The 26,432-nt window shown below is 40.8% G+C and overlaps 1 protein-coding gene across 7 annotated transcripts in view; it reads left to right on the top strand.

Moving 5' to 3' along the window:
- The window catches only part of LOC117435057 (TBC1 domain family member 22B), a 168,496-nt gene extending 145,965 nt beyond the window's left edge, over positions 1-22,531 (top strand). For all 7 annotated transcript variants that reach the window (XM_059004715.1, XM_059004716.1, XM_059004717.1 and 4 more), the window contains 2 exons: positions 17,072-17,167; positions 20,686-22,531. In XM_059004715.1, the coding sequence (XP_058860698.1) occupies positions 17,072-17,167; positions 20,686-20,814 (225 nt within the window). In that variant the 3' untranslated portion in view covers positions 20,815-22,531. The remainder of the gene's footprint in view (positions 1-17,071; positions 17,168-20,685) is intronic.
- The last annotated feature ends 3,901 nt before the right edge of the window (positions 22,532-26,432 follow it).

Genomic DNA, 26,432 nt, shown 5'->3' on the forward strand with positions numbered 1-26,432 from the left:
AATAAAAAATAATGTAATTGTATGTAAAAATAAAGTGATATCTTGTAACAATTGTAAGTCGCCCTGGTTAAGGGCGTCTGCTAAGAAATTAATAATTAAATTAATTAAATTACTCACTTCTACAATGGGTTGCACATTGTCAGCCGTTTTTGGAGGGTCAGTCTTACATCTCATTATAACATTTGCGCCCGCTTAGTATTCCAGATCCCAACCCAATTCATGCTCTTTTCCTCATTTGAATACATTTCAATATCATTTAAATTGATTAATGATGGCTAAGTGCTAATTTGATAGAGGGTGCAGAACACCAGGTGAAAACCATTCTTTACATACGCCACATTTTTATCTAAGCATAGGTTTCAATTGGAGGAGCCCAGATATTTGTTTTCATCAGAGGAGGCAAGCCTCCGTTACAAACTCCTATGTGTTATAAGCACACACAGTACAGTGCTAGCAATGGCAGATGACCTAGTCTGATCCTTGGTTTTAATTGGAGGAGCAAAATGTGGGAAGGTAGACAAAAAATTGTCCCCATTAAACCAAAGTTATTTGAAGCCAGCGTTGTTGACATGCGTGTTTGACTGGAGTTGTAGTTTTCCTCTGTATTTCTGCTGATTGGAAACACCTTTCGGCATGTTCCAGATAAACTACTATTCCCAGAAGACATTGCGTGCCTGTATGCTTGTTGCATTGTGACAATGGTAGCGTCAGTAAAGTGAGATACTGTATATTTTCAAAGTTTCATATTATGATACCACTTCCTTTCTCTGGGAACACATCTAGTTGTTGGTTTTGTTTGTGCTCTGTTGGTGTTTGTTGGAAATTGTATTTATTTTATTTTAGTCCTTCCTCATAGTGTTTGTTCACTCTCTTTTCGCCTGTACGGTATATCATTTATTTTGTTGATCATTTATTCAAGTTTAGCAAATTAAGTCGATTCACCTCGATGCATTGGACTTACCTGACCTCAGCACCACGTTACTGGATCCTCAGCTGATGCACTATCCTTGCTCTATTGCGCTACTAATATGTAATTGTAGATGTAACCTGTTGTAATCCTAACTTGTTGCACCCTAGCTCATGTTGTATTTTAGTAGTATTATTTGCAGTTACTACAAACTATACTGTATTTACATATTAATCTTGCATTGTAACCCTGTAGTTCCCTGTAACACCTGTAAGTCACCTTGGATAAAGGTGTCTGCAAAATTAGATTTATTATTATGAATAATAATAATAATAATAATAATAATAATAATAATAATAATAATAATAATAATAATATGAAAAGTGTCAGTCAGAATACAATAAGAAGAAAAGCCCTCTGCCTTTTTTCTGTCTCCACGTTTTTTTGGCCACCAGCCACCACTTCTGCACATTAATCGAATAGCTGTGTTTCCTACTCCTATACAGATACTCAGCATGAGCTGGAGGAGTTACTGGCACATCTGTGCAGTCTATTGCTCCAAACACGTTGGGGAAACCAGAAATGTCATGGAAATTTGTTTTCAAGGCTTGTAAGTACACCCTGCTTTCAGGGAAAAATAGGTATTTGGGCCTCAAAAATGCATTGAGCACAACTGGTAACACACACACTGGCAACACAATGAACCCAGAGGCAAGATAATGCAGGGTGGACAATAGTTTGACCACTGCAAGGATAGCATGGCTTCTCTGGGTGACAGGCTCCAGGTCATCTTTTAAATCAGACAGCAGCTCAAGAATTATGTGGCTGCCAAGCCTGTACCTGTGCTTAATTTGGTCTTCATTTAAATCGAAGAGGGTAATGCTGGTATGAAATACCCTTTCTCTTCTCATTCTACAAATCTCTCGTTCTTGCTGAAGACAATGTCTCCTTGCTGCAATCACAGCGGCCATTATTAGGGGATAGTATTTTTCATACTGCCTGTGACAGAGGACGAAGGTATTTGAACTGTAAATCTCCCTCCTGACCAGAAAAGGTGCTGTGTAAGGCTGTTTTTATGTTTTCCCCTCGACTGGCAGACTCAACGGTAGGTGGAAACTGGAAGTCGGCCATTTTGGGGAAAGCACGTAGCTGCAAGTACTCTATACAACTCCATTGCGATCCGATACAGGTCAGGTGGTGATTGGATAAACCATGGCAATGGGCTGATTGCAGGGAGGAGTTTGGTGGTACAAAGGGGACGCAGTACATGAGTACGAGCCCCCTTGTGTGGAGACATAGTTCCCAGCCGGAGCGTGTACGTGTTTTGTGTTATCATTGTGTTTGTCTATTGCAGAGGAGTAGGAGGAGATCCAGAGCTGCAGCCACGGGGCCAGCTCATTCACAAATAACAACCTCACTGCACAGCACAGCACAGCACAGCACAGCACAGACACAAGCACCACTTACCCCTGATTACAGAGCACCGTTTCGTGCATGGAGGATCGTAGTTAAGGAGTGTTTTTCTATTTGGGACTGCAAACCTGCCATATTTGATTTGATTTTGAATTGAATTTAATAAATACAGACGTTTTTGGAAAGTATGTAAGTGTGTTGACTTGTTGTTGTCACCCCACTCACCGTCCTGCCACACTGCCTTTTAAAGATTTGATATTTGCAACTGTTTAAAACATGCGTTCAGAAGTTCTTAACAAATTGATGCAATTATTGCAATTGCCAGCAGCTTTAGTACATCTCATTATAATATATGAGGACCCTCATTTGCACCCCATTTTTGCAAATGTATGCAGTAACGCCCATAATTACATATTCATCTATGGCTGAACCACAAAGAAACTGCTGTCGCAAGGCATTCCCTAAAAAGTCACTACAGCATTGTGCTAGTTTAGTATATTTCACCCTAGACTTCCGACTGGTTTGCGACTATTGCAACAGCTGCAACACTTTAGTACATCTACCCCTTTGTCTTTAGTACTGTATATGAGATTAACCCTCAGTCTTTAGTATTGTATATGAGATTAACCCTCAATCTTTAGTATTGTATATGAGATTAACCCTCAGTCTTTAGTACTGTATATGAGATTAACCCTCGGTCTTTAGTACTGTATATGAGATTAACCCTCAATCTTTAGTACTGTATATGAGATTAACCCTCGGTCTTTAGTACTGTATATGAGATTAACCCTCAGTCTTTAGTATTGTATATGAGATTTATCCTCAGTCTTTAGTATTGTATATGATTTTAACCCTCAGTCTTTAGTACTGTATACAAGATTAACCCTCAGTCTTTAGTACTGTATACGAGATTAACCCTCAGTCTTTAGTACTGTATATGAGATTAACCCTCAGTCTTTAGTACTGTATACGAGATTAACCCTCAGTCTTTAGTACTGTATATGAGATTAACCCTCAGTCTTTAGTACTGTATATGGGAGTAACCCTCAGTCTTTAGCAAAGACATTAAACTAGGAATGTGTGGCACCTCCTGTTTAGTTTATTGTTAATGAGAAACAAAAGTTACTTTTTTCCATTTAGTTAAAAAGTGGCCTGATGCAGCTGTTTTCCCTCCTTTCTCCTGCAGGTGTAGCGTCCCTGCAGAAACGTACATCAACACCTCGAATGAAACTTTCTGAAACTTTTACACTGAATAATGGCCATGCCATTCCACTGTCTGAAGAAAGAAATCGATAAATCAGGAGCAAATCACAAACCTGCTGAGTCTGCTTAGCTCAGAGATGCATTATGACCGGCCATTTATAAAATTGCTTCAGACATTTTTACATCAATTATCTGAAGCTTTTCAATATTTGAAGTTTTTTTAGTTGAGTGATTACCGATAAAATGAGGTAGTTTTGAAGAACCGCCGGATTTTCGAACTACCTAAAACCGCCACGTGGGTCACTTTGACCCAAAAAAATTTTAACTGCTTCGTTATAAAAATGAAAGACATACTATCGGATACCACTGAAAAGGTTTATTCATGAACATCATATCTAATGTTTGCATCGCAGAAACACTGTATTTAAATGGAAAATTAAACATAAAAGGCTTTGTTTTTAAAATGAGCGCTATACAACATGACTACAAACAGTGAAAAAATATAATAAAATACAAATTTCAAAAGAAACGGGTATGTACATATACCGATGTACAGGTGTAAACGGGTACATGTACACACAAAACTATAAAACTGAAATCATTGTTTCTAATACTACATAAAAAGAAAACACTACTTCCGGTATGATGGCTGCATTGTACTCTATGGAGGAGCTGACTGTGCCTGCATCAAGGAGCTGTGTTGTAAACACAGACACAGTTCCATTGTGTAAACACATGTAAACTGGAACATACAAACCTGAAAACCAAAATGTTTTTTTTTTCTAATAGTAATATAAAAAAAAGAATATATAACATAAATTTCATATTAGGCACATAAGTTGTTTTCCTACATTTCAGTTTGCTGTTTGCATCCGAGTGCAGCTTGCCGTATTCCAATCAAAATGACTACTTTCAAGATTAAATATTTCCTTCTGATATATTCTCAGTTGCATTTGTGGAACAAAATGAAGGATTGTTGTCTCCAGGTACATTGAAAATCTCTGTCTCGTCGTCAGTCTACAAACAAAGAAAGGCTTGAAATAAAATTTTAAAAAGCACATGTGCTAGGAGGAGGAGGCGTGTCTTGTTTGCTGCATTTACAAAAAAAATGGAATATCTTACGTTACATAAAAAAAAAGACACGTACTGTAATGCATGGGTCATACTGACCCACGTGGCGGTTCTAGGTAGAACTGTTTATAACTTTATCATTTTTGCGATTCTGGCTATCAAACGCAGTCAGGATATTTAATTCATATATTTAGGAAAAGTCAAAAACCGACATACACAACGGAAGAGTAATTCACATTTTAAATCCAAAATGGGTCAAACTGACCCGCATGGCGGTTCTAGTGTTAATAAGGTTTTTTTGTTTGTTTGTTTTTCAAGCATATTACCTATATTCACAAATGCAGAGAAAATTGGCTGGCTTTTTAGATCCAGTACATGCTTGCAAGTGTTATTCTGTTGAAAAGAATGAACTTTGTATTGTCTCAAGATTTCTCTGGCTCACCAGTTTTGAATCATGAATGCTTTACAAACTCAGCTGCTGAGTTCTCTACTGTACTGTAGTTAACTATAAAAATAGCGGCTTACTGAGAACTAATATTGAACCGTATTAGTTTGGATTTGCTTATACAATGTTACCTTGATTATCTGAATGCCTATGTTATCCTATAGCCTATTCTTGTTGTGTGCTGTGCTCTTCTGCCCTGTTGTAGAAAAATGGTATTCAGCCCCAATCTCTGGTATTTAAGCAGAGTGCTGTATGTCATGTATTTAAAGGTAAAGGGTTGCATATAATATATTTTTAGGTGGTCTCTTGATTAGGAAAGACGTGTAAACAAGTTCACGACTGTAGATTTATTATTTGAACAAATCAATTATCTGAACATCCACCTGGTCCCAGTTGATTTGGTAAATAGTGGTGTCACTGTCTCCTGTATATCTGATTTCAGCTAAGGTACTGATAGGAACATAAGAGAGTTTCTTTGCAATGGAATCCATGTGTACAAGTGCACTGCCAGGCCTCTCTTGAGAGTCACTGTTTGAAATGGCAGGCGCATGTCTGGGTTGCATGTGTTAATGCACCAAACTCTCCTTGCGAGCTTCTTTTGTGATCCCTTTCCACAGAGTGACCCTCTGAACTCCTGCTGCAATCACAGCCTGTCAAACGTATCAGAAACGTACACTGACGGCTTCAATGTAATGAATCATTGTTAAAAAGAAACATATGAGAAACTGTGTTCTCTTTCCAAACCCGTAATAGATTATTTTGATTTTTTTTACGGCTGTAGATTTATAAAGTGGATAATATATAGTAGCTGTAAATCCTGGATGTATTCCTAAAACTGTATAATTTCATTTCATGCTGAATTTGTTCAGCTTGAGGCTTGCATGGCTAATACATTTCAATTCTGATTGCGTTAACTAAAACTGTTCCTCTCTCTGGCTCTGTGCTTTGAGGTCAAAAATGAAAAGCATTACATGATGACTACTGGGCCGGTGAACCATTCTCTGACAGGGCTGAAAATAACTTGAATAGCTCATAACTTGTATTCATTATTGTGTACTTCAAAAGCCTAATTCTCTTTGTAAGCCAAAATCTTATACAGCGAGATCATTGCGTCATCTGTGTTCTTTTTCTGTCCCTTCACTTTGTACACGGCTGTCTGTAAAGCACAGTATTTAAAGCTGCAGCTCCGTCCCAATGACGTTCAATTTCACTCACAAGTCTGTGTTTACCAGTGCATGTTTAATGCATCTTAGTGAACATAAACCGCGGCCCAGTGGTGCGTCTTGAAGGGTGTTGCATTTCATTCAAGTTCAGTTCCTTCTAATCTCTTTGATAAGCTAAAAGAAAACTTTTCCAGGCCATTGCTTCTGAATATATCCTTCTGCAGCAGCCCTTCTCACTGGAGACAGCCCAGTGGCTATGAATCTGCAGTATTTCACATTAATGTCAATGACCTCCTTTGCTTAGGTTGGAAAATAAAAATTAATTTGCTCCACTGTTCTCTTAATCACAGTGCTTATGAGTCATTGCCCTTAAAAGAAATTTGCTGGGAATATCAACTTTATTGTATTTTAGACATCCCATGGGGGGGGGGGGGGGGGGGCGTATCTGAGGCACATCTAACATGAAATCGTGCTTTCTGCATGTACCACTGATGTGCAAAAAGTATATGCATCTTAACTAATGCACCTTCACTGCAACACTGTCCCAAGTCCTCAATGTAATGTTGATATACATAAAGAATAACAGATGCATTTATATAGTGCCTTTCATACAAGCACTTCACAAGTCAATAAAAACAAACGTGTGTATAAAAATTTATTAAAAGAATTAAACACAAACATAAAGTTCTTGTAAAAGTAATCAAAACAACAAGAAATGTCAATATTAGTAGAGAAATAAAAAGAGAAGAAAGAACACTTTAAACATCTTGTATAAAATGCTTGTCTAAAAAAGTGAGTTTTTAATCTTGGTTTAAAAATACTAAGTGACTCTGCATCTCTAATATCAGATGGTAGTTTATTCTATAATCTGGGAGCATTATAAATGAAAGCTCTCTCCTTTCCTTTTTGTCTTAATCTTTGGGTGGGACAGAAGACCAGAATCAGACAACCTTAAAGCACGTCCAGGTACATATAGGGACAAATGCTCTTTTAGATAATCAGGTGCCAGGCCATTAAGTGTTTTGTAAGTCAAAAGTAGGATCTTATAATCAACTGTAAATCATACTGGAAGCCAGTGTAGAGAAACCAGCACGAGAGTTCTGCTGTCACTTTTTTTTTTTTTACTAAGCACCCGCACCACTGCATTTTGAACAAGCTGTAACCATGACAAGGCATGGTCTGGTAACCCAGCAAAAAGAACATTGCAGTAATTGAGTCTAGGTGAGGCAAAAGCATGAATTAGCTTCTCAGAATCGGGCAGTTAGTATTAGTATCATTGTGCTGTATGATCCCATCAAGGCGATCTGAAGGAGAAGGGCTCTGGACTCTTGACCGGAGGGTCGTGGGTTCAGTCCCAGGTAGGGGACACTGCTGATATACCCCTGAGCAAGGTACTTTACCTAGATTGCTCCAGTAAAAAATCCAACTGTATAAATGGGTAATTGTATATAAAAATAATGTGTAAAAAAAATAAATAAATAATTGTATGTAAAAATAATGTGATATCTTGTAACAATTGTAAGTCGCCCTGGATAAGGGCGTCTGCTAAGAAAGAAATAATAGTAAAATAATAATAATCAATGTGAATTGCCTACTGGTATCAGAGAGTGAAAGATAGGGATGCATTTGTGTAAGGTTTATACTATAAGGCTTCAGTATATATGATATTAGGAATACAGCATAGAACATGCCCTAGTCTGTATAGTCTATCTCTCTGCACAGCCTGTCTGTTTCTGTTCAGTCAGAGCTGCACTGTCCATACACCAGCTGCACAGAAGCAAGACAAAGTCACAATCTTTGCAGCACACAGGATGCATAGCTGGGTCTGACTTGGCATACATGCAGCTCTAATGCTAAACAAGTGCATGGCAAGTCAGGCTTCAACTGACTGCTGAGTTTACTTCTTTGTGTTCTCCCTGTGAAAGGTGTTGGATGCAGCATCTGCTTTACAATGATGTAAATACAATCAACAACAATCAAACAATTATAAGATTAAAGTACATCAATGCACACGTTCGCCTCTGTAATCCACTGCTTGGACACTGTTAGTGTCGCTGTACAGTGTACTACCTGGCTTCCAAGCCTGTGCTAAAACCATCCGAAATCTTGTTTTTAAAGAACAGTATAAGTTAGGGGCTTACCAGGTGGCTAAATTAATGGAATTGCTTGTTCGAGGTATATGTAAGGCCCGATCCACTAAGACTTCTTGTATCCCGGAATTCTGGTCAAAGCTACCAGCAACACCTCCTTCTAAGATCCAACAGGATCAGATTTTCACATCCGTGTTTGTGTTGCATGTGTGTGTTGCATGTTTTGTTTACTGTTATTTATTTAAATTTTTTGCTTTTACAATTATCAGTCCCCAGCTTTGTCTTTGTCAGGTTTGTACTAAACAGCTCTGAAGCTGATATGTAAACAATGCCTGGAGCTGTGCATGAAACAAGCCGTGTGTGCCCAAGCATTGCATTTCCTAACAGAAGGGCATGTTATACTAGAGGTGATTCTGATAGGATTCAGCGTACTTGCAGACTAAGGGTTAGGTCTCTTAAAGTAAAGAAGGTAGTATAACGTGGGGTCTTGGGTTTCGATTAAATTAATCTCATACATGTTAATACTGAATTAAATGCAATATATCCAGTGTTTGTCGTGCCCCTACCGACAGGGAGTGCAGTTTTTCATCTAACCCTGACAGCACAGATTCTGATGTTCTGCAGGTCCAGTAAAGCATGTCTTAACTAAACTATAAATCCCTAATGTGCGTTTACTACATTGCTAATTTAATGCAGAGAGAGGTTTAGCAGTGTGAAGCAAAAATGCATTCCCTCTTAAGTAGGAATAATAAAACATTATAACTAATCTTAATTTGATGCCATTTGCACCTAATAGAAAGGATTTTCAGATGGCCGTGTCACATCAGTATCAGGGTCGACTACATTTATTAGAATGCCTTTCCTATGGCTGAAACGATTTTCAATTAAGAAATTCCTGTCCTCTAGTGATGGCATGAACAAAAGTTCATCAATCCTGAGTGTAGTTTCCCCTATGCTGCAGTAATGGAGGATTCAGCGTTTAATATCAGTAGCATCACTTGTGCAAAATGGAAACGTATTGCAGTAGTACCATTAGTTTTGGCCACAGGGCGTGCATGCACGTATGTAGGGTTAATGAGATTAGTGAAACACTCTGCTAATTAAATTGAGACGTTTTCAGCATGTGCAGGAATTCATTCCGTTTGCACTCATGAAGTAGAGTTTTTCCCCAGAACATTAATTCAGAAGCAGAAGTCTTCTCTTATTAATGTTGTATATGCAGAATGTAATAATTTTGTAGGTAATAAAGCTTCAGTTTTAGTAATTCCAATATAATCCTAGACCAGGGGTGTCAAACTAATCTGGCAGCAAGCACCATTTAAGTTAAGACTGTTCTCTTGCTGGCCGCACTGTGTGTGTGTGTGTGTGTGTGTGTGTGTGTGTGTGTGTGTGTGTGTGTGTGTGTGTGTGTGTGTGTGTGTGTGTGTGTGTGTGTGTGTGTGTGTGTGTGTGTGTGTGTGTGTGTGTGTGTGTGTGTGTGTGTGTGTGTGTGTGTGTGTGTGTGTATATATGCTCTTATTGTATTACTTGTATTGTAACACTTGAAGTGTATTTGCTTACGATTGTAAGTCGCCCTGGATAAGGGCGTCTGCTAAGAAATAAATAATAATAATATAAATAAAAATCGTAATGTACTTGAAATTGTATGTAGGCCGATGTACTCAAATATACTACTTTACACAAAACCCATTACCCCCACTGCACGATTCCTAGTCATCAAAAAGTATGCAGACATATTACTTAATGTATTTTATAGTACAGAACTAGGCAGATATAACTGGAAGTAGCTTTCCTAGAACACCTGACAAAAAATCTCAGTATCACTAATGTAATATAATGGAGGAAATAGAAGAGTATTTTACTTTCAATGAAAATCTCAAACAGTAAAAAAAAAAAAAAAAATGTCCGAGTATATAATGCTAAGTCTCAATATTTAACCTATATTCCAAAAAATAATATTTTTAACACCACTGAAAAAAAAAGATAATAGCAAGCTGTGAAAATGCGATTTAGTAAACAGTACCACAATGAAATGTACCTTTTTATGACCTGTCCGGACACTTGTCAGTTCTGTTCTCTCACCAATGTCTTGATATCTGGCTGTATATCCTTAGCTGTGGCCACGCGCAACACAGCAGCCATGTGTTCATCCTTAAGCCTTGATCTGGGCTTTGATTTAAGGTGCATTGTCGAGAAGAGCTGCTCGCAAATGTAAGTGCTTCCAAATAAACTCCGGGTTTTGAGAAAAAGATCTGACAATTTGGGGAACTCATTGACTGGAACATACTGGTAGAAATCTTGCTGTGGCACTTCGTTGAATGTATCCTTGAGAAGCTGTTTGCACTGAAAATCGATCGGCTCCATTTGAAGATCTGGCGGGGCTGTTGTCACATTACAGGTAAATGGGTTTGCAAATAACCGAAAGAGGGTAGGTAAGTCTTGAAACTGACAATCAAATTATTTTATCAGGTTTGCTAGGTTTTCACGGCAGCGCTTGTGGTCTTCATCATCAAATTAATCTTTGTGTAACTCTTGACTCTCTCAACACGCAGTGAAGGGAACACAATTTCGGTTTGACACATGTTGCTGCCACAAATTCCGCTTGACCTTGAAAGCTCTCACCTCTTCATCCATTAATGTTACGATTTGCTCAACACTGCCCCACCACTCAGCCCCCTACATGGGTAAAATACAGTAAATCATCATACTGCGATTCCAACTCATTAACAAGGCACGAAACTGCCAGTGTTGCAAACACCTGCTGTGGGTGAAATTCACACCCTTGATACCAATGCTCATTACGTGTTCTAATTCTGCAACGTTTCCACATAATGCCTGTTGATGCAGAATGCAGTGTAAGAAAATTGGTACTTGCGCATTTCTTTCTTTCAGCCAGCCAGCCAGTCCACTCTTTTGCCCAGTCATTTGGTGCACCATCTGTTGTAATCCCAGTTAGTTTCTTCCAAGGTAATTCTGCACTTTCCACAGCTCCTTGAAGTGTCCTGTGGTTGTGTTGTTCATGCTTAAATGTAAAAGCTCTTCAATAACATTATTTAATATTACCTGCCATTTCAGTAATATGCTCAGCAACCGTTTTACGAGTCAGACTGATATTAGAAAAATCTTTTTATTTATTTATTTATTTATTTATTTATTTATTTATTTTTAGGGCATACTACATCAGCTGTTTTAAGCATGCACATTTTAACAAATTCACCATCTGAAAGGTCCCTCGTAGAATGCAGAATGCACATGTTGAATACATGTATTATATTAAAGAGGCGGGTTGTTTTAAAGAAGAATTCCATGGGGCTGCGCTTCTACCCGGTGAGCCACTCCTGGACCTGCAGGAATGTGTTTCTAACTCACCCTGCGCACCACGGGGCTGCACTTCTACCCGGTGAGACACTCCTGGACCTGCAGGAATGTGTTTCTCACTCACCCTGCGCAACACGGGGCTGTGCTTCTACCCAGTGAGCCACTCCTGGACCTGCAGGAATGTGTTTCTAACTCACCCTGCGCACCACGGGGCTGCGCTTCTATCCGGTGAGCCACTCCTGGACCTGCAGGAATGTGTTTCTAACTCACCCTGCGCACCACGGGGCTGCGCTTCTATCCGGTGAGCCACTCCTGGACCTGCAGGAATGTGTTTCTCACTCACCCTGCACACCACGGGGCTGCGCTTCTACCCGGTGAGACACTCCTGGACCTGCAGGAATGTGTTTCTAACTCACCCTGCGCACCACGGGGCTGCGCTTCTACCCGGTGAGACACTCCTGGACCTGCAGGAATGTGTTTCTCACTCACCCTGCGCACCACGGGGCTGCGCTTCTACCCGGTGAGACACTCCTGGACCTGCAGGAATGTGTTTCTAACTCACCCTGCACACCACGGGGCTGCGCTTCTACCCGGTGAGACACTCCTGGACCTGCAGGAATGTGTTTCTCACTCACCCTGCGCACCACGGGGCTGCGCTTCTACCCGGTGAGACATTCCTGGACCTGCAGGAATGTGTTTCTCACTCACCCTGCGCACCACGGGGCTGTGCTTCTACCCGGTGAGACACTCCTGGACCTGCAGGAATGTGTTTCTCACTCACCCTGCGCACCACGGGGCTGCGCTTCTACCCGGTGAGACACTCCTGGACCTGCAGGAATGTTTTTCTCACTCACCCTGCGCAACACGGGGCTGTGCTTCTACCCGGTGAGACACTCCTGGACCTGCAGGAATGTGTTTCTAACTCACCCTGCGCAACACGGGGCTGCGCTTCTACCCGGTGAGACACTCCTGGACCTGCAGGAATGTGTTTTTAAACGGCTCCACTACAGCTCACTTGACTGTTCCAATAAGTAATGCTCTGCAATTACTTGTCAAAATGGAAAGGGCAGAAGCTTCCTGCATATGGCTCCCAGGAGTTTATGATAGTGAGCGGTGGGTGACTTTTGTTCAGTGATAAGTCCTCACTTGACCTGTGTTTATTCTGCTGCCTGTCTCTGATCAGCCCTTTTTAATGTGAAAATGGAGATGGACAGCAGGCCATACAGCCACAGCTCCTTCGCACTTGAGCAAATTGCTTTACAGAATCTCTCCACACAGTACCAGAGTTTATGTAAGTCTAACACCCTGACCTCAATCAAATGCGATTTTGAGAGGTCTGTAATAGAGTCAATAAGCAGGACTAGAAAAAAAGGACTGGTCTTGGTATTTCTAAAGGAGCAAAGCTAATTTGGGTTAGGGGGGAAAAAAAACTAATGAAAGATCAGGACCTCCTACGGGTGGTTGTAAATGAAAGCTTGCCCCAAGCACCCTGTGAGTCGACTTGGGTTGTTGGCTAAACCACTTTGGCAGCGATAGTTTGACACCATTTCATTTATACAGTACTTCCTATTTTGTGTGAGGTCAGGTTCTGGGAAATCCTGATTCACTTTTAACCCTTAAACTCTCAAGGGTTCATAATGGGCATTTAAGTGATTTAGGGTAGCTTTAGGGCTGTTGTTTTTTTCAATAAGATAAGAAAGACAATGGAGAGTCAAACAGACACATTCCTGATACTGCCCCCAGCAGCAGGAGCTCATGAATATTCATATTCAAGCTGCATTGTAGCTCAAATACCCAAACCGTTTTTCCATGTGGGGTTTTTGTTACATTTATTTGGAAATACTAGATACAAAGATCATTTCATCATGAGTTCCATAGGCAGCAGCCTTCAGAACCTCATCTAACTTTTAAACATTCATCCTAAAATATGAATATGTAGTGTGAAAGACGTGCAGAGGGTTCATCTGTTTTATGCGCTTCAGATATTCTCCTGAGATTTGAAAGCTGCTTCCCTGCTGCTAGTAAGTTCTTTTGTTTTCTGTTGTGAAGAACAGGATGACAAAGCAAGGAGAGTTACTAAACCTATTGGCTGTGTTTGTATTTTTAGTCGGATCCTCCTGAGACTGGCGTTCCAGCTCTTTCGCCCTTTCTCCCCCAGAAACTGCTGCAAAAATAGCAACTTCACAGCCAGAGCCCCCAGCTGTTTCCAGTTGTGTCACAGTGGAGCCACCTTTGCCTGGTGCAGTGCTGGGGTGCTGTCACCGCTGCCTCTGCCTGGTGCAGTGCTGGGGTGCTGTCACCGCTGCCTCTGCCTGGTGCAGTGCTGGGGTGCTGTCACCGCTGCCTCTGCCTGGTGCAGTGCTGGGGTGCTGTCACCGCTGCCTCTGCCTGGTGCAGTGCTGGGGTGCTGTCACCGCTGTCTCTGCCTGGTGCAGTGCTGGGGTGCTGTCACCGCTGCCTCTGCCTGGTGCAGTGCTGGGGTGCTGTCACCGCTGCCTCTGCCTGGTGCAGTGCTGGGGTGCTGTCACCGCTGCCTCTGCCTGGTGCAGTGCTGGGGTGCTGTCACCGCTGCCTCTGCCTGGTGCAGTGCTGGGGTGCTGTCACCGCTGCCTCTGCCTGGTGCAGTGCTGGGGTGCTGTCACCGCTGTCTCTGCCTGGTGCAGTGCTGGGGTGCTGTCACCGCTGCCTCTGCCTGGTGCAGTGCTGGGGTGCTGTCACCGCTGCCTCTGCCTGGTGCAGTGCTGGGGTGCTGTCACCGCTGTCTCTGCCTGGTGCAGTGCTGGGGTGCTGTCACCGCTGCCTCTGCCTGGTGCAGTGCTGGGATGCTGTCACTGGAGAAGATTCCTGAGCAAATGAAAGTTTGCTTCCGGAGTGCATCACAAGTTGTAGAAAGGGAAGAATTGAACAGATACTGAGCAGCAAACTAGAAGGTGTTTATACAGCCAGTGCTATGGGGACTTGGTGTCTGGCAACTCAAAATTTCAGGGCCAACTGGTTCTAAGTCATACCGCCAAGACTGGTTGGTTATATAATGCTGTGTACCCAACTCCTGCAAGTGCTATTACACTGCTTAAAGGTGCACTAACCAAGTCTGAAATAGATTTTTAAGTGCTGCTTTCATTAAATAATATGGCAAAGAAATTACGAGCAGGTGCAAGCAATTCCATCAAGTGAAATCTGGTGAAGTTCTACAACACTTATTTCTGTGTGCTTTGTGTATTTCCTTGCTTGTCGATATCTCCAGTACTCTCGTCACTGCAGAGGTTCTTCAATATAGACAGGTGGTCAAACAATCCAAGTTTAGTCAATAGACAAATCTCTTTTGCATCAATTGTCTCTTCTAAAAAGCCAACCTTTTGAACCTGTATACATACGCTCAAGGGATTATGCAGGAAAGGGAAAAATCACTACAATGGAGTACATTCATGCCGCCAGTTGACCTTACATGTGACAGGCACAATAAAATCACCAGTGAACAGTATGATGCAATCAGCCACATTAGAGAGCATGGCTGGCTTAGTTTGCCCTCGGTTTTAACCTACCTCAGGGAGTAGCTTTACAGAGAATGAACGAGGGAGCTGTGTGTTCTGCAGAGGTGCAGCCACTGAATAAGGTTTTAAGGGGTTTTAATTACTCTAAATCCTAGCACAGTAACAGTGAGTGCATTCTGAGGTTAGGATGAATATGTATCCTGGGATAGCATGGTGGATAAGCACGCAGCCCAGACACATTCTCCCTACAAAGGCTCTAGCCTGATCGAGACATGGCCCACTTTATAGAAACTGTGGGGTTTCCGGACAAATGCATTCAAAGATAGTGTTTTTTATAATTAATGCCACAAAGATGGGGCCACAAGTAAGGCAAAGTTGGGTTCATCATTATGTTCAGTTTTTAATAGTGTCATGTTTGACCAGGATTGAGTATGGGTTTACATTATGTTCAGTTTTTAATAGTGTCATGTTTGACCAGGATTGAGAATGGGTTTACATTATGTTCAGTTTGATAGTGTCATGTTTGACCAGGATTGAGAAGAAACCTCATGTTCTATGCAGGCATCCTGCGAGTCTGCACTAAATATGTTTTGTCCGAACTGAATTATGGAAAGTGTTAAGTCTCCTTAACCCAAACATCTTTTCTAACGCCAACACTTGTAATTTTTTTTTTTTTACACAAACCAATCGGAGGGCTGCTGAAAGACAAGCCTGCAGGCTGGGGGGGGGGGGGGTTCCCAATGTTTGAAAGGACAATCACTACAGTATTCCCAAAAGGATCATCATTTTTGTAATGGAACTTTCGTACAGCATGAATAATGTGGTAAGCCTGGTGACTGGGCCCAGTTTAGGTAACTGTAAGGTAATCTTACTGAAGTCACTTGGAGGTTCTCCAATCCCCTGCAATATCTGGTGAGCAGTGGCCACAGCCATCAGCAGTTCTGTCATGTTGCCACTGTTGTAATCATTTTAGAATATCTCTGTGTGTTTGGGGAAAAATGTCAGTGGATGTCAGCAATACACCACCTGTTTAGACAGCATCATATTGACATCTAGCAATGCCGCCTCAAAAACACAGGACACATGCTAACCCTAACCCTTACACACTGTCCTCCCACTGAATTAGACTCGCTCGACCTTTCACACGATGCTGGCTGGCTCACCCCCTTCCTCCCTTCCTCTGTTTTAACTTCGACTCAGTCACGTGAAACTCCAGTTCTTCGTCATTGAATTAGCCTTGTTGCAGGACTGATGCCTCAGGATCACTGGCACAGCACTTGCACTAATGGCTTTTATCCCGCGGTTACAGGGCATTGAGGAGTCTGCCCTGTAAAGCAAAGTTTGGTCAGCATGCTTTTGCATTTCGAGTGGCTTCCAGCTGCCCAGCGCCACACAGCATATGTACTGTATGTGGATCCCAGTGCAGAAAATGCTAACCTTGAACTCACAAGTAAAGGAAATGTGAATGTTGGAGATAAACTTTATGTAAAAAATTGCCCACAAGACTTGGACTTTTTTTTAGAAATCTGTAACTGTCATTTAAAAAATGTAACTTTGTATGCCAGTTTTATAGAAGTAAATGTGTTAATCATTTTCCCTGTTGGCAGTTTTCCCCCCAGGATGTAAATGACATCTTTTCTAAATTAATGATTGAATACATCAATGAAATGCCAAATGTAAATATTGATCATGCATTTCTTGTACTCTCCCAGACAGTATATGCATGCTGCAGTGCAGTGCATGTGGACCCCCATGGTTCAGGGCATATTGACTGAATTAAAGGAAAGTTAATTATTTAAAGCTGATTTTATCATCAAAATCCCAGGTCCCAATCTGCTGATATGTGCTGATGTGTCCGGGGAGTGGTGTTAATAGAATTTAAAAATGAATATTGTTGAATCCGTGCAATCCAGCTGTCCAGATTGTATTAGATTGTATTAGACATTGCTCCTTGTTCCATTTCCCCACAGGCTGAGGCAGAGGGCTTCTCTCATTTCCACCTGTACATCTGCGCTGCTTTCCTCATCAAGTGGAGAAAAGAAATCCTGGAGGCAGTGGACTTCCAAGTAAGTGTGATATTTAAAACCATTGAGCAAAGAGCACTGCTTGAATGAACACTGGCTTATTTGCGAAGACGGTTCATTTTTATTTATTTATTCTTATGTATGGAAATCGACATGCTTATTTTATCTATGAAAATTGATTGAAAATTTAGCACGTTAGCGAGTCCCGTTTGTCTGTCCTTGCAAAGAAAGAAGTCATCCCATTATGAGTTAACCATTGCACTGCCCTGAAGAATCTCATCATGTGTTAACCATTGCACTGCCCTGAAGAATCTCATCATGTGTTAACCATTGCACTGCCCTGAAGAATCTCATCATGTGTTTACCGTTGCACTGCCCTGAAGAATCTCATCATGTGTTAACCATTGCACTGCCATCCTTCCTTCCTGCAGCAGTCATGCCACTCAGGTCTAATGGCTGCTACTTGGGCTTTCTCTCTGTTCCCACAGAGTTATTATTTCTGGTGTTCATGGCTTTATATTGAGAATGTGAACATGCATGAACTTCATTCTAGAAGAAGCAGGAATGAATACGGCCATATCCATCATACTTCTAATAACACGGTCAATATATCTATCTATATATTGCAAAAGGATTGCACTCACTCACGGTTCGTTGCCCCTTTAAAAACAGACCCAGGACACAAAAATGAAGTTTTCCAGCGCTGACACGCTATTTTTAATAAACACAAAAACAAAATAAACAAAACAAACACCTAGCTCCTTCGGAGCACAGACTAAACAGTATGCAGGTCCCTGACTAACTCGCAGGACGGCTAAGCCGTTTACCTGGCATAAAAATAAATAAACTGCACCTTTGTACCACAACACCTACTTTTCGATCAACTGCTCGGACACCGAATCCACCATCTGTCTCCTTCTACTCTGCAGCCCCGAGCAAACTGACTGCTTCTCTTAAATACCCTGCACCTGGTTCTAATTTATAATTACTACTAGATGCAGGGGATAATTAACAATAAAACAATTAACTCAAATGTGCATACCAACATGTTTTCTGCAGGGAGGATTTCGACCCTCTCCCTGCTATCTTACAATATGTACATATAATTAGGGCTGCTCTGATTAACTGATTTTAAAACGACCAAATTCCCATTGTGCTTATGTTATTTTAGATTCTGTTGATTTATTTATGTATTACTGTGAAGGACAGCCACTATAAGATTGTTACCTTTATTAAAAATGTGCATGGATTAATCTATTATTATTATTATTATTATTATTTATTTCTTAGCAGACGCCCTTATCCAGGGCGACTTACAATCGTAAGCAAATACATTTCAAATCTACCAATTAATCAACTAATGCTCAAAAATTAAGCGATCAAAAATGTTAATCGAGTGACAGTCCTAATATATATATATATATATATATATATATATATGTGTGTGTGTGTGTGTGTGTGTGTGTGTGTTACAGTTCATGTGTAAAATCTATAGATTAACCGGTATATGTAGATTTACCGGCTCAGCGGTCAATGTATAAAATAAGTAAGGAGATGGTAGTTAATGCTATGGTAGTTACAGCTTTTGAGGTGAATTCAGAAATAAAGTAATGTCAGGGACCTTAACGGCAAAAAATATATATATATATATATATATATATATATATATCTGTAAGCTCTGTTACGTACTTGGGTAAATTAACTAATTTATTATGTATTTTTCTAAACTCCAGCCTTAGGATTTTTTTTTATATTTTGATTAATCTTTCAAAACTTCACTGCTTCCCTTTGTGCATTATTATTATTATTATTATTATTATTATTATTATTATTATTATGAAATAGTAATGTATGTATTTAGGAGAGACCATGTATTAATGTTTTGTCCTATATACTGACATGATTATAGACAGATTTCTGGTTTTATCTCTAACGATTTTATCCCCCTTGTCTTGCTTTCTGTGAAGGAAAAAAAACACTTTCCCTATTTTTTTATTTTAAATCAGAATTTACCATCGGGCAAACATGAGGTATGGTAATAATGACATCTCTTCAGTAAAACTCATGCCTCTTCTAAGTGTGATTTAGTATTATACAGTTGAACTCATTTAGGAAAAAGTGCATGCAGGTTTTGCATTTCAGTGAGAATCATACTTTGTGTGCTACGTCATTCTTTTGTATTGTGGATTGCTGCCAGGCAGTGATCATGGATGTGAGTAAAATAGATCGTTTACGACCATCTCCTTACTTATTTTATACATTGAGCTGGTAAATCTACACATACACCGTTTATTTTGTAGATTGGCAGATGAGCTGGTTAAACTACACATTTACCGGTTAATCTATAGATTTACCGATTTTACACATGAACCAAAACATATATATTATATACTGTGCTGTTATTTTAATGGTATTATGTAAGAATCACAAATCTGATATTAAAATACATCAATAGCTTCCATCATTCAAACACTAAGATGCCTTGCAGGATATTGTAAACATGCAGTTCACAAACTTGGTCCTGAACAAAAATGGAAAAGGACCAAAAAAAGCAATCTTTAGCTCATATCCAAGTGAACTTGGTCCTTGTGCTTGCAGTTAAGTGCGAACAGCAACTAAATCGATACATTGTTTCAAACTAAGCGCTTGAAACGGACCCAGTGTGAATGCAGCCTTACAGCCGGATTTTCAATAAAACACACAGTACTTTTACATTTATAATACTTTTTATTGTTCTGAAATTAAAATTTCAATGTCACTAACTTCAATATGAATTACATCACAAACACATTCATTGATTTAAATAGAAATAAGTGAGTGTAGTTACCATGGCATCAAAGGCATGTAACGCACACAAAAAGTTTGGAGAAGTTGGCTCTCATACTGTATATGTGTTAAATTCTAGAATGTTGAGACATGCTTATGACACTTTGATTGACATGGAAAATGGGGAAATCATGCAGGCCATGAATCTCTGCTAACTGAATCTAACCCCCAGGTAGACTGGAGGACTCTCTCACAAGATGAGACAAGATTAAACATCCAGATACAGTGCCATTCATTTGTGAAATACCTTGCTTGTGTTTAATACCTTAGCATCATAAACAAGATGACAGGAATGGTGTTTCTCTTTAGACATGACCGGGCATATGGAATCTGTGTTTTATCAGTGTGATTTAACACAGTGCACTTGTCTTATTGAGACTGATGTTCAGATTCAAAGCAATCTCTGACCGGTTGCCCTATGGGGAGTAGCCGTTGGCAACTGCAGGACTGAACCGTGAAATACTTTGAATTGTAAAAATGCTGGGAGAAATAGGCTGCTTAGCAACTGGAAAAAAAATACTATATGGAGGCCACCAAGCATTAATGGAATAAGTAAATATAATAAAAGTAGAAAACCTCATCGCTGGAATGCAGTACATGAAGCGCTACAATCCTAGCGGTGCGGCACTTTAAGAAACCCTGCTAGAAATGCTTTATTGTCTTCATTTTTCTGTGGGTCTGGTTGTGTGTGGTTTCAGGCCTAGTGATACATCTTCTTTTTCATCACTATCCAGGGTCTGTTGTTGCTGTTACAGAACCTGCCTACAATACACTGGGGGAATGAAGAAGTGGGACTCCTGCTGGCAGAAGCCTATAGACTCAAGTATATGTTTGCAGACGCACCAAGTCACTACAGGAGATAAGAGGAGGATGCAAACCTACAAGGGAGCCTGTTTTGTGGAGTTCTGTACACTGTAGGCAGCTCCGCGGTCATGGCAGACATTTCAAGTGCTGTTCAATCATTGTTTTTTTATTTTTATTTGTTTTAAAGTTGCCGTACCAGAACGTTAATGTCTGAGTCAGCTGGAAAGTGACACTGGGGGCACGACCTTCTTCATTTCCCAATTGACGAAATTTACAGAGAAAGTTCCGTTCAAGTTTAAAATATGCTTGACTTGGAACGTAGGATTGTAATCAATAACCTTGCTTCAGTTTGGCTGTACACATAAATGATTGAGAAATATTTTCCAGCTATGGACATGCAGCCTTCAATATTCTTAAATGAATTGGAATGGAACATTATGTATGTTTCTTGTGTAGTTTCCTATTGCAAATACTGTAGGAGCCGGGCTCTTAAGGACTACGCTATTCTATATAGTATGAGAACCAGATATTTTAGCAATCCTGGGTGTCTGAACTCCTCATATAGTTTTTGTTGGTCATTTATCCAGTGGGTTAGTACAGTTTCGAGCCTTCAGTCCTTATGCTGAAACAGCATTCCGAATAAACTGACCTGTCAGTCGGCAGATGGAAGACCTGAATCGAAAGATTAACTTGCCCCTTTAAAGTTAGAAGGAAAATGCAGTGTTCATACAATTCTCTCATGAAACCATGATGGGCAAATGTACGCATGCACAGTGTCGTTGCAGAACGTTTGGCAAACTATCTGGGATGTCCTAAACATCTTGGCCTTCACATCTGGTTTTATTATGATTATGTTTTACATTGGCAACCTGGATGGTGGGGATTCCTAAGAGTGACACACACCGGGACTCGCTCGATAGAATCTGAATAAATCCCAAATAGTGATTCAGTGCTAGATGTCAAGTTTAGAATCTACAGTTTTACGGTATGTTCTGTCCTACGCTGTAACATTTGTCTAAATACACAGTACACATTTCACCTGTTCATAATATTGTCCCAGGCTGGTCCCTAGCACCAATTAACGACACCCAAGGCCTGTGGCAGATCTGAGAAGACTGCAGAACTTCAAATGAATATCAAGATATTTGAAAGCAGAACCACATCTATTTAGCAACAGTAAGAATGTCATTGAAACACAAACACAGTATTTTGACATGCATACATTTTTTGGAAAACTAATTGTATGCCATTCCAAACATTCAAGACTTGATTTTAGGGAGAGCGAAAGAAGAAATTTTAGATTTTATGTTTTCAATCTATTTGTTACCTTATAAATTACAAAGCAGCCAAAAAATTTATTTAAGAGACCACCCAGTGTACTAGCTACTGTTTTTGTTTTTAGTGCTGTGTTAAAACTTATAACCAGGTACCTTGTATGAGGTCACATGATGGGTACGGAAAATACTTGTCTTAAGTATCAAAGGGTGCAGTACATCTCTTTTATTGATCAACTGTTCTGATATTAAAAAAAATAACATGCTACAGAAATTATACATAATGTTATGTTGAAAAAAAATGTATTTTTATTTTTTTGTGTTGTGAAAGTTTTCAATCTGGGTTGTTTTGTTGTTTCTTCCTGTATATGGGCAAAAATGTACAATATTCTAATGTTCTTTATTTGTATTACTTTTGTTTTATATTTATACAGAAGTTTGAAGATTTTGTTAAACAAGATTGTATAGCCCACATGGCCTAAAAAATATATTTTTCAGTGTCTTTCTTTTAACTCATTAACATATCTTTTAAGAATGTGTATTTAAAAATAAATATTAACCAGCTTCACACCCTGACACCCCCATACCAGCTTCACACCCTGACTCCTCAATACCTGCTTCACACCCTGACTCCTCCTCCCCAGTACCAGATTCACACCCTGACTCCTCAGTACCTGCTTCACACCCTGACTCCTCCTTCCCAGTACCAGCTTCACACCCTGACTCCTCAATACCAGCTTCACACCCTGACTCCTCCCCAATACCAGCTTCACACCCTGACTCCTCCTCAATACCAGCTTCACACCCTGACTCCCCAATACCAGCTTCACACCCTGACTCTTCCCCAATACCAGCTTCACACCCTGACTCCTCCCCAATACCAGCTTCACACCCTGACTCCTCCTCAATACCAGCTTCACACCCTGACTCCCCAATACCAGCTTCACACCCTGACTCCTCCCCAATACCTGCTTCACACCCTGACTCCTCCCCAATACCAGCTTCACACCCTGACTCCTCCTCAATACTTGCTTCACACCCTGACTCCCCAATACCAGCTTCACACCCTGACTCCTCCCCAATACCTGCTTCACACCCTGACTCCTCCTCAATACCTACTTCACACCCTGACTCCCCAATACCAGCTTCACACCCTGACTCCTCCTCAATACCAGCTTCACACCCTGACTCCCCAATACCAGCTTCACACCGACTCCTCCCTAATACCAGCTTCACACCCTGACTCCTCCCCAATACTTGCTTCACACGCTGACTCCTCCTCCTCCCCAATACCTACTTCACACCCTGACTCCTCCCCAATACCAGCTTCACACCGTGACTCCTCCCCAATGCCAGCTTCACACCCTGACTCCTCTTCAATACCAGCTTCACACCCTGACTCCTCCTCAATACCAGCTTCACACCCTGACTCCTCCTCAATACCAGCTTCACACTCTGACTCCTCCTCAATACCAGCTTCACACTCTGACTCCCCTTCCCCAATGCCAGCTTCACACCCTGACTCCCCAATACCATACATCAGCAGGGAACGCATTGCACAGCCTGAAAGAGGAGGCCGAGATGGCTATAATGATGAAATAAATCCTGCCCCCAGACAACTCTGCTGTTTGTTGAAAATCTTTGTGGTCACAGTGTCGCCACGCATGAAGGATGAAATGTCAGCGGACCCTAAATGTTGCCATTGCCTGCGGAGTCACCAGATATGAATTAAATTGATCATGTGCGGCACTGCTGGACACATCCCATTGATCACAGATCGTCTGCAGGGCAGTGGAGGAACGTGCCGCTCTGCTAATCCGTCCCGGGGGAACAGGCAAGGTGATAGATTCTCCAGGTGCATCTTCAAGAGAAGGGCCTTGAGTCAAATGTGTGCTTTTCATTGAGAGCACCCCCTGCTGTGAGGGTAGCGTCTGGGGAAGCTCTGTAATGTGTGCATTCCATTTCAGGTTCAGAGTAAGTGTATTTATAGGAAAGAGTAAGCAGGTTAACCCATTACCAAATGTATTTATGTTTGAAAAAATCAAAACACAAGCTATATTTATGTCATTTGATACATTCTAAATCCATATTCACAGAAAAAAAATGTAAATCCTTTGTTTTGGCCCTTTGGAATTCCAAAGAGCACCTCCATGGTATTTAGTATACTGTTGGGCAGGTGGTGTCGTGTTACCTGGTGTTTTGTAGTAGTTGATTTCTCTGTGTTGTTTTCAAGTTGACCCTTTAAGAAGAAACTCATGATTATCAACCTCCGTCCTGCAAAACACTGCTGCCTTATACTAACCAGGTAGTTTTTTTCTTTTTTAATGTCCGCAACTAAACCTTAAAAGGTAAGAGATGAAAAAAAAGCTAATGCTCGTCCTGCACAGTATCAGGCTTACTTCTGATATGACTTTGCGAAGAGCCATGTGTGAAAAGCATGAGGGTGCTGCAGAAATGTACATCACAAAACCCTTCAGGCAAGAATATATTAAATCACATTTCACCAAAATGTGTTAGCTGTGTGAAAATGAGTGTCAAGTTCTGCATAGACTCGAAGCTAAAGACTGCACGTCCTTCTGATTACCAATGCTAATCTTGGGAGAAATAGTTTTTATTCTATTGTACCAGACACTTACTGTACTGTACTGTAATGCATGGTTTCCCTGTCATTCTTTCAAACATGGAAATGTTAGCACTGTCTTGTCCAATGGTCAGATTTATCATCAGGTAGATGTAGGTTCAAAGGTTGGAAATGATCAGACCAATTCCATACTGAAAACCAGAAGCAGAGGAGTTTAAACAGCAGCATTAGAAAGATGAACAGTCTTTCCAAATAAAGACCACCTGCCTGTATTTAAACTTTGTGAGATTCTCTAATGCAGCTGGGAAGGAAGTAAAACCTGATGCTACAGGAGGCAGTCTGATCTAGGGTCTTCCCAAAGATCAGAGCATTTCAGAAACCTCAGAGAACAGTGAAATTGAAGTTCTGGGTTTAGCATACTCAGGGCAGTCGTCCTCGCCACTGAGGTCATGACAGCTCCAGATTCTAAAATATCCAGTTGACCTTCAGAAAGATTGTTCATCTCAGCAGTTGCTGACTTTTTAGTTTCCAAGGACTCCTTCCTGCATTCTGAGTCTCCAAACTGCGCACTTTAATTTTCTTCACAGACTCCAGTGGAGTTTGCTGGTGTATTCTTCCAGTGCGTAGCACCAACACTGCAGTCTGTGTTCTTCCAGTACGTAACACCAACACTGCAGTCTGTGTTCTTCCAGTACGTAACACCAACACTGCAGCCTGTGTTCTTCCAGTACGTAGCACCAACACTGCAGCCTGTGTTCTTCCAGTACGTAACACCAACACTGCAGCCTGTGTTCTTCCAGTACGTAGCACCAACTCTGTGCAGCCTGTGGCTTGTGTCGTTTTGGGAATTGGTTTTAAAAGCTAAATAAAATAGACTTGCACAGATGGACTAGTTAAATAATTTAAAAATAATGATAAATTGTACTGATCTAACCGATATTCTGAATGTCACGTTCTGTTCTTCACGCATAAACAATGTGCCCTTAAGTTGTTTTCCTTGGTCTGTATGACCCTAACCAGGTCCACAAAGTATTTAGTCAAATGTTCTTGTTCCAAAGTTCAAATAAGTAAGTCGGGAGATTATTTTAAGAGCTTCAAAGTTCACCTTAGTTGTATTCTGCTGTTTTGTAACATAGTTTTTGCCTCTGACTTACTCTTAGCCGTCACGTTCGCAAAAACAATTGGCTTCAAACAACTACTTTATTTTTCTAGTTTGTAATACAGTACTGGTTTTTCAGTCCTCCCCATTCCTCACCAGGTAGAGCCCTGTAATGACAGCTTGGACAGTCTATGCAAGGACCTGCAGTTATTATCTGTGACAGCCTGGCAAGCTCATCTCTGAACCTTGCCTTCCCTCTGAGGGGTATATAGTGTACAGCTATGGTCGGGCAGTGGCAGCGTAGCAGCTTCTCCAGATTGCTCACGCCCCACCGCCTCGGCCCCACTCACAAGTCAACAAGTTAGTGAGTTTGCAAGGGTATGCCAGGTAATCAGCCTGTTCCTTTTATTCTGACATGACGTGCTCTGTCCTGAAAGCAGACAGTCAGATCGGCCTTCCTGGGTTCTCGACAGATGAAATTTTAATTTAGCATCAACAAAGAAATGTCTTTGGAGCCATAAACGGATGATAGGTGTGCCTGTCTCTTTGTTACTTTATATGATTGTTGTCCTTAAGGGGTGTCTTAACTAATCAAAACCACGAGTACAACAAACCGAGGACTCCTGCAAGAACACTCAGAGTGGATTTCTCCTTTAATTTTACACGATGAGTTGTTTCAAAGCAGCCACAAGATAATAACCTGCATCTGTTATCTAACCTTCA

This window comes from Acipenser ruthenus, chromosome 30 (assembly GCF_902713425.1).
Source record: "Acipenser ruthenus chromosome 30, fAciRut3.2 maternal haplotype, whole genome shotgun sequence".
Taxonomy (NCBI): Eukaryota; Metazoa; Chordata; class Actinopteri; order Acipenseriformes; family Acipenseridae; genus Acipenser; species Acipenser ruthenus.